Source organism: Tachysurus fulvidraco, chromosome 23, assembly GCF_022655615.1.
Source record: "Tachysurus fulvidraco isolate hzauxx_2018 chromosome 23, HZAU_PFXX_2.0, whole genome shotgun sequence".
Classification (NCBI taxonomy): Eukaryota; Metazoa; Chordata; class Actinopteri; order Siluriformes; family Bagridae; genus Tachysurus; species Tachysurus fulvidraco.
Window position 1 is genome coordinate 14,369,810 of NC_062540.1, and position 16,989 is coordinate 14,386,798.

Consider the following 16,989-nt stretch of genomic DNA (forward strand, 5'->3'; position numbering starts at 1 on the left):
AATCCTTTGGTGTCTAAGAAAAACACGAGGGCAAGATGAAGTTTGCCAAAGAACACAGAGATAAAAGCCAAGACTTCTGGAATAATGTGCTTTGAAACCTGGTGGTGGGTGTTATGGTTTGGGGATGTTTTGCAGCAGCAGGACCTGGCCAACTCACCATCATTGAATTCACTAAGAATTCTACATTGTATCAGAGGGTGCATGAGGAACATGTGAGACCATCTGTCAAAAAACTGAAGCTGAAGCGGAACAGGACCTTAAAAGACAACATAAACATTCCAGAGTAAATCCACCAAGGACTCGCTGAACAGTAAAAAGCCGAGAATTCTAGAATGGCCATGTCAAAGCCCAGATCTAAATCCTATCGGGGTGATTTGAAACATACCGTGTATGCAAGAAATCCCTCAAATATCACACATCTGTAGGAATCCTGCATTGAGAAGTGGGGGACAACTCAAGTTTATGTCAGAAACTGGTAGCTGGCTACAAGAAACGTGTCGCTGAGGTCATTTCAGCCAAAGGGGAAAATACGAGCTATTAGGGAAATAGGGTGTCCTAACATTTTGTTTATTTTCTTTTGTTTAACAAGTAAACAACTGAATATTTAATGGTGTGCCCTAATTTTTTCACACGACTGAATTGTTAGTCATTATTTCACCATGAAGATTGTCATTAAAAAGATGTACAAGATCTGTTTATTTCGTTAGCGCTGCTCTTTCAAGCCAGTAGCTGCTAGCATCATACCGATTTTTACATGGCTTCTAATTATTTTATATAGTACTTCTGAGCATTTAATAAAAAACCAAAAAAACAACAACCAAAAAACAAAACTGGAACGTATGAAACTGATAAGATTGTGACGGAACAGAGGCTACGATGTTATGCACAGTGTATATAACATTTAAAACTCCGTACATGGCTGAGAATGTAGATGCTGGTAAAGGAACCATATAAAGTGAAAGGTGCAGATTATAGACGCTTCGGTGTTGTGTGATAAGTATCAGAAAAAATGTGCAGTCAGGTTGGAAAACAAATGACTTCTTTTAAAAGAATTATTTACAGTCTAAGCATGAAATCATGTGCTTGTGCTATGCAACCAATTTTTAAAGACAAGCCCACACTGTAGCATGTGATTTACATAGTAATATTTCAAGTAATACCGAATATGTCCTGAACTATATTGATGTTTCTGGGATTTTCACTCAGTAAAGCATCACTGTGTCTCACTTTCACAAATCTGTACATCCTCTCCTTCAGTTACAGCCTGTGACTCCGCCTCCTCTTCCTCAGTCTGAGGTACATTATGCACCTCTTCATCCTGGGTGCCATCATTAGCCTCTTCCACTCCCTCCCTCCTGAAGAGGAGCTCTTCTCCCTGAATGACCTGCTCGGTGGTCTGCCATGTGGCGTCCGCCGCCTCGTACTGCTGGTAGAAGTCTGAGTCGGCCTGGAACATGACGAGAGCTTGGGCCGTGTGGATGCGCACGTGCTGGGCAAGAGAACTGGCATCCAGGAACTTCTCACCACAGGAGTCACATGCGTATAAGATCTGCGTGTTGGGATCTACAGAGGTTGGGAATGAAAATGGATCATGTGAACGGGTTTGACACATACGTATAAGGGGTGTATGAAATATGCTGTCATTCTGTACTGATGGTACTGAGACAAAACACTCAAAAGGAGAACGATGACCCGAGGATTAGGTAATAAAAAGTACTTAGGAACAGGAGGGCAGCAGAGTTTAGTTCTTAATTTGAAGCATGGAGTAAGAGTCATCTGCGTTGTCAACCAGTCTAAGATTAAAGGTGCAGTTTGTATTGTTTAAAAGTGCTTCTACAGTGCGCTACAGTAAATAATCTCATTTTAATCTCAAGGTTTTGTAAATACTAGAACTCATAATCCTAGCATTCAGATGATAATACGATTGCAACGTAGTTTCTATTCTTACTGACTTTTTTTCTGGCCCAGAAATGAGCATAATGTCAAAGCGACTCGGGTTTCATCAGAGTGTAGTTGACTGAGAGGATAGGTGAAGGATTGTCTGTTTATTTTACAGAAAATACAAATCACTTCACAGGAACCAAAAGGATCGATCCATTACAAACTGCTCCTTTAAGACAAACTGCTACAAAAAATATGTCTTTCTCTTAAAAGATTATTTCCAAGAAGTTAAAAATAATATATCGGGTGAAAATGCAATGAATAAAAGACAAATTGACCTAAAAATACTTAAATATGAAAAAAAAAAGCTTAAATATGAGTTCTATCATGTTCTATTATCATGACCTTCTTGACTCCAAGACCTGATCTGAAGAAAGTAATACACACGACATTATAAAATAACATACACTATTACACCTTTTCTCCTGAAAAATGAGGAAAAGTCTATTAAACACAAAACTCTACATGTCTTCTTTGTGTAAACTGATATTTTGTTCTAGGCGTGTACAGATATTTTGTACTCAAAGAAACAAGACTTTTGCCACATGGTCCTCTAATATATATGTTTTGTCTCACCGGCCTCCTGCACTTTCTCCACAGCCTTTGTGATCTCAGCTTTCAGAGCCTCCGTTTCATCCGCAGACACAGTTGTTGCTACAGGCACCACTGCAGAACAGAGTGAACACAAATGTTACGCATCATCTTTGCATACAAACAAATGAAACAATGACCTCGTCGTCGTGCTAATAAAGATCAGACACTTTATATCATGTGTACTCTCATACCAGTCAGCTGTGCGACAGTGTTAGCTGCCAATGCTTCTGTAGCTAAAGTCACAATGTCATCGGTGGTGACTGTAACGATATTGACTTCGTTCTCGTCAAGCTCGGACACGGAGGCGGTTGCGGGAAGCAGCTTGTCTTCCTCGTTGTCTTCATCAGTCAGTATCAGTCTCTTCATTCCTGCTTTGCCCTGGTGAACGGTTTTAACGTGGGAACGGAGGTTGTCCACACGGTTAAACCCACGGCCACACTTGTCACAAAGGTAAGGTTTTTCACCTGTGCTTGGAGTAACGGGGATAAATAAGCTTTCAGGAACAAAATATGTTTTTCCATCATTTTCTAGACAACGTAAGCGCTGCTAATCTTGCGTTTACCTTCAACTCAGATGTCGTGCTGAAATTCTGACAAATTAAATACTCCAAAGCTTAAAAAAAAAACGATTGTGCTCTTATTTGTGTACCTGTATGAATGATGATATGTTTAGAGAGGTCTCCGACATTGACAAACGCTTTGTTGCAGGTTTGGCATTTGTGGGGTCGTATGTTGTCGTGATGGCGGATGTGATTGGCCAGTTGGCTGGACTGCACAAACCTGTACAACATTACAATTAAACAGAATCAATAAATAATCCAAATGACTTTATACACAGTAGTACATAGTATGTTTAATAACATAATTTGTAATAAAGCACAGGCTTCTTATTTTTACACACATTATTTACAGACACACACGTACATATAGATAGATATTGTATGTGTGTGAGTGTGTGTGTGTGTGTGTGTGTGTGTGTGTGTGTGCGTGTTTCATTTACCTTTTGCCACAGCGGTCACACACATACGGCTTCTCTCCAGTGTGCTGTCGGACATGAGCAATCAGTGAACTGGCCTGTGTGAAGCCTTTTCCGCAGATCAGACAAAGACAAGGCTTTTCTCCTGCAGCAATCACACAAACACACACACACAATGTGCTCTACAGAACAGACACATGTAGATAGAAGCCCTGTAAAAGAGTGAGTGAAGTACCTGTGTGAATGCGCACATGTCTCTGCAGTGCACCCGGATCAGCAAATGCTCTTTGACAGTGCATACACACAAAGGGCTTCTCTCCACTGTGAACTCGCAAGTGCCTCTTCAGGTTCCCTGTACAAAGAAAGAACCATCAAGCACTCTAATACATGCACGCACACACACACACACTCACTTGCACAAATACAGTCATATATGCATGACTGCATACATCAGAAGATGAGGGTTCAAGCTCCAGCACTGCCAAGCTGCCACTGCTGGGCCCCTGAGCAAGGGCCTTAACCCTCACTGCTCCAGGGGCACTGTAACATCTGACCCCAACTTCCAAAGTTGGGATATGCCAAGAAACAATTTCACAGTGCTGTAACGTATATGTGACAAAATTAAGGGCGTCACACAGACGCACACACCCACACCACCTCTTCCACGTCTTTCTAGTAGACATCTCACCTGATGTAGTGAACTGCTTCCCACACTCTTTACACTTCAGAGGGCCGTCTGCGATGTGGATCTTCAGGTGTGCTTTCAGGTTTCCTAACTAAAGAAGGATTTTGTTAAACGATCATCGGTGAGTTTCATACAAATCTTTTTATTTTTATGTATCCTCTGCCCTGTATCTTACCTGATTGAATTTCTTGTCACATTGTGGGCATTTGTGGCCCTTGTTCGTGTCATGGATCTCCAGGTGGCGCATTTTGGCCGTGGGGTCGGAGAAAGCCCGCTCGCAGTAGTCACAGTGGTACGGCTTCTTGCCACTATGCACCAGCTGGTGGCGCTTCAGGTTACCCGAGGTGGTGAAGAGTTTGCCGCAGTCATCGCAGCTGTAGCGTGCCTCTCCGGTGTGCCGCTTCCTGTGTAGGTTGAGCAGGCTGATCTGCCGGTAGCTCTTCCCACATGTGGAACAACAGTATGGCTTTACAGGGCTAAAGGTGAAAAGAGGAAGTGATTATGGGTCAACTGTGGTTTTTATTCCCACTATTGTGGCAGTTGGATTTACTTCAGCTTCTGTGTAACATAAATATACATGACACGGCCAAGTAACTTTAACATACACTTAAGGAATTTTGTTTCTTTATAGTTTTGGCACAGATGGAAAAAAAACATCATTGACTCACTAATGTACTTATACCAGCCGTCACTATCTGGTTCCTTCTTTCCAATAAAAATACCTGTGGGTTTTTTCATGAGCTTTGCATGCGGCTGGGTCTGAGAACGCCTTGTTACAGTCCCTGCAGCTGAAGGGCTTTTCTCCTGTGTGGATGCGCATGTGTCGTTTAAAATTCCCAGTGTGGGTGAACTTCTTCCCACAGTCCTGCAAAAGCCATCAAGACCATGGAAAATTTGAGGATGGAAACAGTTTGCAGATAAACTAAATTCAGGCACAGAACACAAAATAAAAGCGAACACTACTGCCAAAATTCTGCATGTCTATGGAAAACAAACCTTAAACTGAACATACTGAAAAGAAGCTGGGCTGTTAGTCAGTGTTATAAAAAGACTTCATACTCAGTCCTCAACCTGATTTTTATCTACCACTGTACTGGATTGATGTGAACAGCCAGAATGTTTGTTGACGCCAAAACGCAAAATTCTAAGAGCAGCTGTTCTAAAGTCAATAAACGTTTATTCAAAAAAATAGTTTTTTTTCCACTCTAAATTCCATTTCAGGGACAGGCAGTTTTTTTTAGACGGAAGAATTTAGTTATAAAGCATAGTTTTGTGTGTGTGTTTGTCCCTTTCTGTCCTTAAAGCAGGGGTCTCCATTGTTTGAAAGCCAATGTTGACATTTGAAATCACCAAAACAAACACACCCCTAACCCAAATGGGTCCCACCCCTGTTTTGATAGCTCCGCCCCACACATACACCAGACAAGTATAACCCAAGTATAACCCAGACAAGTATTATGGCGGGAACCTGTTGGGGCAGCTGAACGAGGGTATATTTTTATCAAGAAATGAACTCAATGAGTAATACTATGATATTACAAATGTGTTTTTGTAGTACTGTGTGTTGTACCATGAAAGGTTTATCTCAGTTTCATGTGGAAGACGCTCAATTCTCTCCAGCGCTGGAAAGCTGATCCTATATTAACACGTCCTACTTCTTGCCTTATCGTAAGCTTTTCTTCACTTTCTTTCTTTGTTTTTATCCTCCGTGTCAATGTTAAAACCGCTTTCTGCTAATGTCACACATGCGCACTGAACACTCTCTCCGCCCAGATTGGTAAGCCCCGCCCCTTTTCTGCTAATAGGCTACACGTTAGTTTTGCTTTGTTTGGCGGCCCAACGCAGTTTTCTGAAGCATTTCTCACACAGCGGACACACCACATTTAAGACCACCTTGTCACCTGCACTAAAAGAGGAGTCTGTGTTCTTCAGCCACACATGCACTTATGCAGTCCACTACTGTTTCTAACTTGAGTGCCATCGATGCACTAATGTAACTGATCACTGAAGCTGAGTATTTCTCTAAGATGGTGGAATTACCACCAGTTGCAGCCTGCCCGCTAGGCTTTCACCTGCTTCTGCACCGGTCTGGGGCATGTAGTGAGTGGTACTGGGAATATAGGTTTGTGAATATAGGGAGCACTGATTTGCATGGTTTAAGTCTCCGGCGATGCTAAACAAGTCAGTCAGGGGGAGAATTCTCTAGTTTACTAATAAACAGTAGTTTGTCATATGCTTAACACAAAACCTCTAGGAAAGTGTGCAAAACCTGAAATATTTGACTGTATTGCCCAAGTGTGGAAAAAAGCTACATAAGAATTGCAGTCTGTCTTCTAATGTCTGTTTCAACCTAATGCTTACTGTTAGAATGTGATTGCACACACAAAAATGCACGTTGCATAAAGCATTTCACTGCATATCGTACCCTGTATGTATGTGACAAAAAATTTGATTTGATTTGATTTGATATGCACTTACACAGAAATCAATATGACGGCGAAGATCCACATAAACGGGGTTAAAAACCCATTTATAAGTGTTGATATGCTGAGGTTTTCTCTGAGGAGTCTTTATTAAACATTTATCAACTTTACAAGAAAGTTTTTTGGTACAAGTAGTGCAGAGCAATTAAATAAGAAGATATAATTTACTCTATAACGCATTGTATACACATGATAAGACTCCCTCACCTCACATTTGTGTGTGACGGACCCGTACGATCTGGACTCACTGCGATCAGCAATGACCCCAGATCTTAGACACTTTTCTTCTCCTTCATCTGTTTCTCCTTCTGCATCATCTACATCCATCTCTCCTTCATCCTCCTGCTCTGTATGCTCCTCCTCTTCGTCGGCCTCCTCTTCCTGTTTCAGTTCTTCTCTTTTATTTTCTTCAATCGTGGCTTTTGGCAAAGTTTCTTCGCTACTATCATCTGTCACTTAAGCAACAAAAGCACAAGGTGTTCACCAGAAGTGAAAATGTACATGGATGCAGTTATAGCATGACAGAGGTGAGTGTTTACCTGGTGTGGACACACAGTGAGCGATGGACTTTGATTTGCTTCTCCGTGTACTTACGCAGGACCTCCTAGTCACAGCTCTTTGTGATATTTCTAAAAGAAGAACAGAGAGTAGCAAAGGATTTCATATACAGTGAGTACTAAAGATCATCCTAGTTGAGGAAAGCATATGACAGAGAGGACAGACTGACTTGGTGTGTAATCAGCATCAGACAGGTCATCCTGATACGCCATGAGATCCTTTGTTGTGCTCTCCTCCTGCTCCTTGAGCTTAGAGTTCTGGCTGAGCTTGTTCGGTCTTCCTACCCTAACTCCTGCACTTTGACTTCCTGTGCTTTGTCTTTCAGTAGTGCTACACCTCGCCTGCTGCTCTTCTGATGTCACTGATGTTGAAGGAGCTTCGTCTGCCTCAGGACCACCGCTCTGAGACGAGACATGACTGTCCTGATGCTCTATTGAAGCGTCACTGTCTTCTTTATCCAGCTTCTGATGTTGCTCAGATGGACTTGATACGGCTTTGTGATATGAAGCAAAAAAGATAGGCCCTTATAATGTGTTTGAGTATTTTTTATATACTGTATATATATATACGCATGTAAACTTAAATTCTACTGACCATTGTTTATCACTGGTGGTCCTGTGAGTGACTTATAAGCAGAGCACGCATTGACAATTTCTTGCATTTGAAGAAAAGTGGCTACAGCCAGCACGTCCTCGACATTCTGAGGGTTCAGCGTAAGCTTAGCCGTGTACATAAATTCAAGGATTTGTCCAAGGCCTGCAAGGATCATAAAATAAAAATTGTAGCATAAGAAGAAAATGTACAGTTGCACGCAACAGTGTGAACAACTTCAGAACAAAAATATATAGTACACATACTTTATCCCAACAAGACATTAAGTTTCATACTCGTATATATTTCTCTTTTCAACTGTAAATTCATGCAGGATTTTCATGATAGATAGATTGCAACTGATTCTGCATACCTGAGGCATTACTGATATCCAAATGAACAACATCCTTCTGGTCAAGAAAGAGAGCTTGGAAGTAAGTGCTACATGCTGCCAGTACGGCCTTGTGTGCTTTGAAATCCACTCCATCCACGACAAACGTGCAGTCGCACAAGAGATCCTGCTGACGCTGATGGTTCAGCTGCTCTAAAACCTTCCCGCTGTGCCATGGAAAGTCCATGACTGCCACCTGGGATATGTCAGGCTCTTGCCTTGGATAATCTGTCATGAAGAAAAAAAAAAACACACACACACACACACACAACTATAAACACCTGTTCCCTCACCAGCCACTTTTTTCTCTCTCTCTCTCTCCAAGTTAAAAAAAATATTTTTATACATTGTGAAAACTTTTCTTGTATGTGCTTGTATGTTTATACTTTTACAACTTAATAAAACAATAACTGCTGCTTGAGCTAAAGCCTACAAGGTAATAAAAGACAGAATTATTAATAAGTCCAAATATCAAAATATAAATCTGTTGCCTGCATTTTTTTTTTACTGATTTCAGGTGGTGTATCAAACCTGTAGCAGAACAGCCTGGGGAGAGGAGGGGGAAAAGAAAAAACACGAAAATAAGAGTAATATTTTTACTCTTTATACCAAAAACAAAATAAATAAATACAAAAAATAATAAAAATGTACAAAGATTATGAAAATTGTTTTGGATAAAATATCCCCCAAACATAACCTAGCTGATTTCTTGGCTTTTAGGAATTGCAATTAATGAAATATTTTCATTCACACACACACACACACACACACACACACACACACACACACACACACACACACACGTTATACATACATACATACATACATACATACATACATACATACATATATATATATATATATATATATATATATATAGTTTTATTATATAATTATATATTATATATTAATTATATATTAAGTTTAATGTGCTGCTAATTAATTATATTAAGTTTAATATAATAATGTCTTGATAATTCCATTTTTTATACGTAACATTTGTATTGCATTAAGAACACAGGAGGGTCAACAGGGCAGACATGAGCTCTCTGTATAAACTGTGTTAACGTGAAAAACAGAAACAAACTCATAGTGGTCTCACTGTATGGCCCAGACCTTTGTATTCCTGTTTTGGATCTTTACAGCTAAAACATCAGTATCATAACCTCATTAACACCATTTAAACACAGTAAATACTTTAAGAAATAAATAAAATGATTCATAGTCATTGGCAGCATTAATGGTCTGAAGTCTAAACAAATGCTAGTGAAAATATTTACCATTAACAAGTTCACTGCATTAATTATTAATATTCCTGGTTAATTGACCTGACAATGCATTCAGTCGTGTATTTACACTGTATATTTGCCCATGCTGTTATATCATGTCCCAACAAAACTTTTTTTTGTTTTCAATCAAATCAGCTTCTGAGACATAAAATTAAACCAGATAGTTGACAATATTTTATTATATCAATATAACAGTGATAGTGAACACGAAGTAGAGGAAAACGTCGTGTTAACATCCCTAATGAAACTTGTTCTGGTAGACAATGTGTTCGGTTAACATGGCTTCAGGTGTCGTGCTGTAATAAACAGTAACTAAAGCTAGCAACACAGTTAGCTGCTAAACTCTTGTTTTTCGGTCGTATTTCACCCGAATTTTCTCCACGCGGCCTCATTTGATTTAAATATATGCGCCTCGCCATGCTATAAAACACTGAAGACGTGTGTTTGTTGTCTGAATGTGTGTAATACATGAAATTAAAGCTACATACACTTCAGCCACACAGGCCTACTTTATCCCTCCACTAGCAGGTTGACGATGTTGCGGATTGATTAGAAGTCCTCTGTTCTTGGGCTCCGGGATTAATTTAGCGTGCCTGGCCGCGGCTGGAGCAGTGAAACAAGATGGAGGTGACAGGAGACGGTCTGAAAGTGTCCTCAGCTTCTGTTGTGTTTTGCTTCAGGAATGACGCGTTGTTAACACCCGTATTCGGCTCATCGTCACACCGTTTAAATGTTCATTTTATAGCCATTGCTTTTACCTAAAAAAACCTGGACGTACTTGATCAATTTTACACACTCGAGCGATTGCGTCCGATCGAGTTATCCGGCGATCGATGTCGTTGCTCAGACTCGACGCTCCGCCATCTTCCGCTCTCTGATCGATTGATAGTGGCCGAGTGGGGTTCGTAGGGTTGTCTTTGCGCATGCGCAGAATTGCAGTTCTATCAGGTGGCCACATGAGTGCTGTTTACCAACAGATGTGTGTGTGTGTGTGTGTGTGTGTGTGTGTGTGTGTGTGTGTGTGTGTGTGTGTGTGTGTGTGTGTGTGTGTGTGTGTGTGTGTTTTTCTCTCATTATCCAGTTAACATATTAAATTAAAATATGCTGGGTTTTTTTTGTTCCATTTTTGGAAATGAATTTCACCCGTCGAGTATACGGTTCAATTCTAAATAGTATAATACAAATATATAAATTTAAATGCTATTATTTATATAATATATGATATAAAGAATACAAATATATAAATAATAGCATTTAAATTTATATATTTGTATTCTTTATATCATATATAAAAATCATTTACTCAACATGATCAGCTGATCAGAGGTTATTTTAAAATCCTGTTTAATAGCCATAGTTATGTAACCACAACAATATTCTGGGTCATTTTCATCTTTTCCCCACACAAAGATATATAAACACAAACCACATCATTAGACAAAATGAGAAAAAAATTTTTTTTTATAAATTCTAAAAAGATGTCTATTGGGATACAACATTTCAGTGTAAAGAACTAAACATTGATATCAGTCTTTTTTTTATTTTTTATATCATGTACTTTTCTTTTTAATCAATCGTATTAGTAAAACCCAGCCGTGGTTTTGTTCTCTTCTGACTTTTATCAATAGCCCCATGTTGATGCTCTAACGTGTGGCTGTGTTTATGATAGTATCAGTCCAATTTATATATCATGCTATGAAACGTATACAGTACACAGGGCTTTAAAAACTTATGACTTGAAGATATTTTATCTGTAAATTTCCGAAGAGACATAAAAACGTTAAAAGTTGAACCCTTGAGGTTCGATATTGAATCTCTGAAACCCTTCAAAGGTTCAGAAAGTTAACTATGTGAAAGTGTTGTCTATTTTGAAACCAAATTATACATTTGTAAATGGGAGTTAAATAATTTAGGCTAAAAAAACTAAATAACAAATAAAATCCTGGTGGTCTGACCTTTTAACATTTCACAAAGATCTTTATTATACATTGTTCACTATTTTGAAATTTAGATTACCATTCACTTATTATTATTATTATTATTATTATTATTATTATTATTATTATTATTATTATGCATTTCTTACACTAGAATTTAAAGTATTTAAGGTAATCAGTACTCTACAAAGGATACTGGTTATTTTACAGAGGTTATTTAATAGCGGACCTGTACATTTACTACTGAATTATAATAAGGCCTGCTTTTGTTATTTTCTGGCCTTATTTTAAACAATACTTTATTTTTGTCCAATATTATTTACAATATTTACTGTATTTACCAATAAAAACATTTAGGCTATTGATACTACAATGGAATCTGTATTCTGACCTTTAAATACATGTTTAAATTTTAGTTCTCTTTTTATAATGCTGTAAAAGTGGAAAAAACCCAGCAGCACATAAATAATAAATAGCACAAAGCCAAATAAATGACGCAAACAAAAAAAAAGAAAAGCATAAGCATAAAGGATGGCCTAGTTACAAAGACTGACTAATGACAGCAATTACTATTAATAGGCTAGTAAGTCACTGTTTGTTATTAGCTCTGACGGTAGACACATAACAAATCATTCACACACAGAATTGATGTGCTTTTAATTCCAAACAGTGGTGAGTTTGTATAGACCAGTTCGACTTATATATACATTTATTCATACACAGGCTTGTGCAGTCTTTACAATGAAATCCTACAATGTCTGTTATGACCTATAACTTAACAACAAATCGCATTATGATGAAAATCCCTGCATAATCTCAACATTTGGAAATTTCTACCATTTGCTTTTCTTACAACCTTTTTTTACTTGGATGAAATTGGACCAAATGCAAAAACATCACCCTCCATTGTTTATTCATATCCTTACAAATTTCTCATGAGATCAAGCTAGAAAATCCATGTAGTGTTTTATTGATAGTCCTACTGTGGAGAAGTATGTGGAATTAAAAAGGATTACATACGTATAAAGAAAAGAAGTGTAGCTCTTAAATGGAATCACAATAAAATTCTGAATGTTAAGAAGGTTTAAATTTTGATTTCCGTGCGAAACGTCTGGGCGTGTTCCAGTTTAGCGGGATGCCTTCGAGCTTTGATGGTGAGTGTCCCTTCAGGCCCCAAGGAAGACGTCACTGAAGTAGGGTCCACGTCCTCCGGTAGTTGGCATTTATGGGTAAATGTGTTCATCACAGTGCCGTCTGTTGCAAGCTGTACAACAAAATGCAGACATAATGAATGATTTCAAACTTTGTGCAGAATTGAGACATAAAGTTTTCTGCTTGAAGCTTCTGCACTTGTGCTGTTGTAAATGGTCCCAAACGGAGACCCTAAAGATGCAGACTTTCTCAAAACTTTTATTTAATTAGATCATCTTCCCTGGATACTGTTCTTAAATGCTGTCCTGTGTTTATCCCCAGACTCTAATTCACAATATTCATATACTGCATGTCTTGAATCTTCTGCATCTGTGCACTGTAATGATTTATAATCCCACTGTCGATTCATCCAGATGATTCCCTTTTGCATCTGTTATATGATCTCAGAGAGTTGTGGAATCTCAATCTACAGATTTCTGTAAAGCTGCTTATGTGACAACATTTGTTGTTAACATGCAATACAAATAGAACAGAATCGAACTGAATTGAATTTGCGTCACCTTTTCTGCATGAACTTCAATCTGGTTGTTGGAGGTGGTAACGATCACGTCCTCCGGGGAGAAATCACAGACGTCTACAGTGAACTGGTAGGTGTCACCAAGAGTTTTAATATTTCCCGGTGTCCCAGCCAGACCTAAAAAAATTCACACATTTAATATAATAATTCAGTGCAGATCTTAGTGAAGACAGGGCTAAAGCTAGGGCTTATTTTTCCAATGGATTTAAATGAAATTTACTGATGATATTTAATATAAAGATGCCTTTCTTATTTTATAATTTGTTTAAGCACCAAATGAAGTGTAAATAAAAATCCCTTTGCATAAATGTTCCTCATTTGTGAGTTTGACAGCATAAATCCCAAACTATCCTTTTTGTGTCTTTGTAACTAAGCAACGCATGACCAACTGTTTGGGGGAAATCACGTCCTTGGCCCTGGTCCACAAACCTCTGACACCTATCCTGTCCTCCAATGCCACTTGACCCTGTTGAAGGACATTCTGGCCTAACAGTCATCCACAGAAATATACTACAGCACTCATTTCATAACTTTAGCATACTAATTATACTATCTTACATAAAAATACACATGACCTGATTTCGATACTTTATTGATAAGGATATATTCATATTTGTTTCTGAATCAATACAGGTTTGAAATTGGGATTAAATTCAAAAATAAATCTCTAATTTAAACAATTTCAAGAAGTGAAAAGAACCTGTGTATGGAAGCTGCGTATCCAACGTAGGGAAAGTGAATCTACATTAATCCAGAGTGAATGAGAGAGTAAGATAACTCACTTGGAAAGCCCATTGCATCCTTGGGACACATGAATGATCCAAAGTCCTCAGCAAATAGCCCCCTGCTTTTCTCCATGTATGGGGTTGATGAGGATGTAGATGAAGATGAGGACGTCTGGTGGAAACTGCGCTCCGATCGATAAGCAGAAGAGCTGCTCTCGCTCATTAGTGTTCGCAAGTTTCAGTGGGAGCAAATCGATATCCTCTTACAGAGCGAGGCTTGAGACCAGAATGGTCATAAAGGGAAATGCAGAAGTGGCTTTAGGCAGGTCTTGTCCAAACAATGTCTGAATTATTATAGCCAGTCCCTGTCTTGCTCTCCTTTACTGGTTATCTATTTTGTGCTGCTCTTTCTCACTAGTGGACCACGTTGGTTTGTGGGTATTCTCAGTCTGACTGGCTTTTATATTCAGGGTTTGAACTATGAGGCTTTTTTTTTTCTCTCCCTCTTGTCTGTGTATGTACACACAAGATGTGCAGGATGACTGTGTGCTATATTTATCTTGTGAGGCAGGGAAAAGAGAGGGGGTCTGTGGTCGGAAAAGTTTTGGGCGGTGAGGGCTCGAGGTTAAGAAAGGGTCCCTGACAAAGGGTCACTTGTTGGCATTTGAAACACTAACATACTGAAATAGCAGTTTATCTCGTGCCTCTTAGCTTTTCTGTTTTTTTGTTTTTGTTTTGTTGTTTTTTTGTTGTTGTTTTTATTTTATTTTTTTTACTCCTTTTTGTCATCATGTCAGGTGGCATATGCAAAGATTTGACCACAGAAAGGATATTTAAAGGTCTGTGTTATATTACTAAAGCACTATGTAGGACCAAACATCACTCCATATACAAATCATGACACCAGTAAAACATGTACGGAATGCAGAGAGACTACAGAGAATAAATGACGTCAAGTAAAGGGATTAGTTAACATTTGTTTTAGGGAACACAATCTTTTATGTATGTATGTATGTATGTATGTATGTATGTATGTATGTATGTATGTATGTATGTATGTATGTATGTATGTATGTATATATACAGGGGGCAACTCATTTCTCAAGAACATATGTCAAGAAAACTAATTTGTTTTGGAATTAAAGAGCACATAGCAGAATAACATCAAGATACAAGTAATGATGTTGACAGAAATATACCAATTATGTCTTCTGTCATTGTTTTGACCTGATACAATGTCACTTTTATTATTTTCTCTAGCACACAACTCAAGTAGCTTAGTTCAGTTTCTTGTCTCTGTCTGAGTAAACTTTAAAGTCCTTCACTAATCGGCTAAATCCAGCCCAGCAACTCACCACTTCTCCTAAAGCATGCGTCACCAAAGCAGCACTGTGGATACACAAGTGTTTCTATTCTGGTGAGAGAGCGAGAGTAAGTGAGAAAGAGTAAGAGAGAGAGTGAGAGAGAGAGAGAGCGAGAGAGAGAGCAAGAGAGAGAGAGAGAGAGAGTTTGCAGCTGTTTACATTTTAATCACACTCGGCACGGGCTGTGCTGGATCATGGAGTGAGTCTAGATCCCCTCATCCCCACCTCCACAATGACATTGAATGACCTTGTGGGTCACTTGTTTTTTAATACGGATAAAAGTATAAGACCACATTATGAACATATAGTAAAGACAAACAAACATGTACAGTGGACAGAAAAAAAGCTTGTTGTATAAATGAAGCAGACACCAGCAGAGGTATTTTCCTCTCCATGTGCCTGTGTTTTTCTCAGTTGCTTCATGTTACCTAATCTATCATTAGCTTTGTCCCGTGTTGCCTCTGACTATGTCATTAGTGGTCAGTTGAGAGAAACCCAGGAACAGCAGTATGTAACACACAACACAGCAGCAATTATAGTTAAGAGAGGGATTTCTGTTAAGTGCCAAATAAAGAATCTGTACTGGCAAACAAATAATTTGAAAGCATAAAACATGAAAACATAAAAAACAAATCCACATGTGAAAATGAGCTCTTGAAAATAAATGAGCTATGCCTTAAAAAAAAAAAAAAAACAAGCAAAAAAATGCACAAAAAAGTCTGCATATGAAAAATGACTGGAACATAAAATTTGAAGTGTTTAAAAACCACATGTGTAAAATCCACATATCCTTTCAACACACTTCCTAGTGTTTTGATTTCAGAGTATACAGTTGTCAAAGATTAATGATATATAATCCCACTATCCGGTGCCACGCAGAAGATGACGAGTTCCTTTTGGTGTCTGCATCCTCTCAAAGTTTCTTCCTCACGTCATTTCAAGGAGTTTCATAATTACTCTTGTATCTGGATCGCTTAAGAATCTAATTCTAAATCTAGACACACTTACACACACTCACAGACCCATATTCACACACTACACGTTCATAACTTTTATTAGAAATTTTAGGCCAATTTAGAGTAAGCAATCCACATACCTGCGTGTTTTAAGACACAGGAAGGAATCTGGAGAACCCAAAGGAAACCCACGTAGGGTTTGTAGGTCTTATCAGGGTTTGTGCTGTATTATCAAACGTCAAATCACTGAATTAAGAAATGAAATTGTCGATGTCTTGGTTTTCCATATTAAACAATGAATTAAGAATTCCTACAGTGACTTTCTATAAATTTGACTCAACCTTTACATCAAGACAAACAAAAGCAGATGGATAACGAAATAGGTTTTAAGAAAGAAAATGAAAAGAATTGCAGCAGCTTATCAGTCATGGAGTGGAAAGAGGATATGGTATTCCATGCACACGAGCCACTTCATCCGTCCACCAATCAGCCTAGCGCAGATTGGTTCTGCCATGGGGACAGAGATTTTCACTACTGATTTAATTTAAATCAACTGCAATTTCAACTCTGCTCTCTTGTTCAGTCATTCAGCTGTCTGGGCTTTTCAGTTGTCCTGCTATTTACGGGCTACAAAAGAAGACAGAATGACTAATACAGGTAAACTGTGCATTTATTCCAGCACTTGCAGACAACTCAAGACTCAAAAGATGAAAAAACAAACAAACAAAACAGTCTCCTGAAGCTGTGACTAATTTGCATAATTTGACACAA

At 38.5% G+C, this 16,989-nt stretch overlaps 2 protein-coding genes across 4 annotated transcripts; both read right to left on the reverse strand.

Annotated features, from left to right (window-relative positions):
* Positions 1-666: 666 nt before the first annotated feature.
* On the reverse strand, positions 667-10,408 carry zbtb17 (zinc finger and BTB domain containing 17). 3 transcript variants are annotated; one of them, XM_047806866.1, is made up of 16 exons: positions 9,997-10,408; positions 8,750-8,773; positions 8,201-8,446; positions 7,831-7,992; positions 7,406-7,729; positions 7,218-7,307; positions 6,886-7,133; positions 4,918-5,060; positions 4,371-4,671; positions 4,199-4,286; positions 3,746-3,862; positions 3,535-3,655; positions 3,184-3,314; positions 2,727-2,999; positions 2,518-2,607; positions 667-1,563 (listed from the first exon to the last, which is right to left on the reverse strand). In XM_047806866.1, the coding sequence occupies exons 3-16, from the start codon at positions 8,403-8,405 to the stop codon at positions 1,214-1,216; spliced, it is 2,643 nt and encodes an 880-aa protein (XP_047662822.1). In that variant the 5' UTR covers positions 8,406-8,446; positions 8,750-8,773; positions 9,997-10,408; the 3' UTR covers positions 667-1,213. The 3 variants fall into 3 exon arrangements, with proteins under 3 accessions (XP_047662822.1, XP_027026375.2, XP_047662823.1); XM_027170574.2 differs by lacking the exon at positions 8,750-8,773 and having other exon boundaries at positions 9,996-10,408; XM_047806867.1 differs by lacking the exons at positions 8,750-8,773; positions 9,997-10,408 and adding an exon at positions 8,710-8,728.
* A 1,676-nt stretch (positions 10,409-12,084) lies between these two features.
* Positions 12,085-14,372, reverse strand: hspb7 (heat shock protein family, member 7 (cardiovascular)). The gene is made up of 3 exons (XM_027170314.2): positions 13,956-14,372; positions 13,157-13,290; positions 12,085-12,708 (listed from the first exon to the last, which is right to left on the reverse strand). The coding sequence occupies exons 1-3, from the start codon at positions 14,119-14,121 to the stop codon at positions 12,529-12,531; spliced, it is 480 nt and encodes a 159-aa protein (XP_027026115.2). The 5' UTR covers positions 14,122-14,372; the 3' UTR covers positions 12,085-12,528.
* Between the last annotated feature and the right edge of the window lie 2,617 nt (positions 14,373-16,989).

Bases quoted from the DNA above. Each gene is read 5' to 3' on its own strand.
- zbtb17 (XM_047806866.1), bottom strand. From the start codon at position 8,405: ATGGACTTTCCATGGCACAGCGGGAAGGTTTTAGAGCAGCTGAACCAT. The intron at 7,993-8,200 runs GTATGCAGAATC...TGATCCTTGCAG, and splicing joins GGATATCAGTAATGCCTCAG to GCCTTGGACAAATCCTTGAA. The intron at 7,730-7,830 runs GTCAGTAGAATT...CATATCACAAAG, and splicing joins ACCACCAGTGATAAACAATG to CCGTATCAAGTCCATCTGAG.
- hspb7 (XM_027170314.2), bottom strand. From the start codon at position 14,121: ATGAGCGAGAGCAGCTCTTCTGCTTATCGATCGGAGCGCAGTTTCCAC. The intron at 13,291-13,955 runs GTGAGTTATCTT...GAATTTTTTTAG, and splicing joins GGATGCAATGGGCTTTCCAA to GTCTGGCTGGGACACCGGGA. The intron at 12,709-13,156 runs GTGACGCAAATT...TTTGTTGTACAG, and splicing joins TTGAAGTTCATGCAGAAAAG to CTTGCAACAGACGGCACTGT.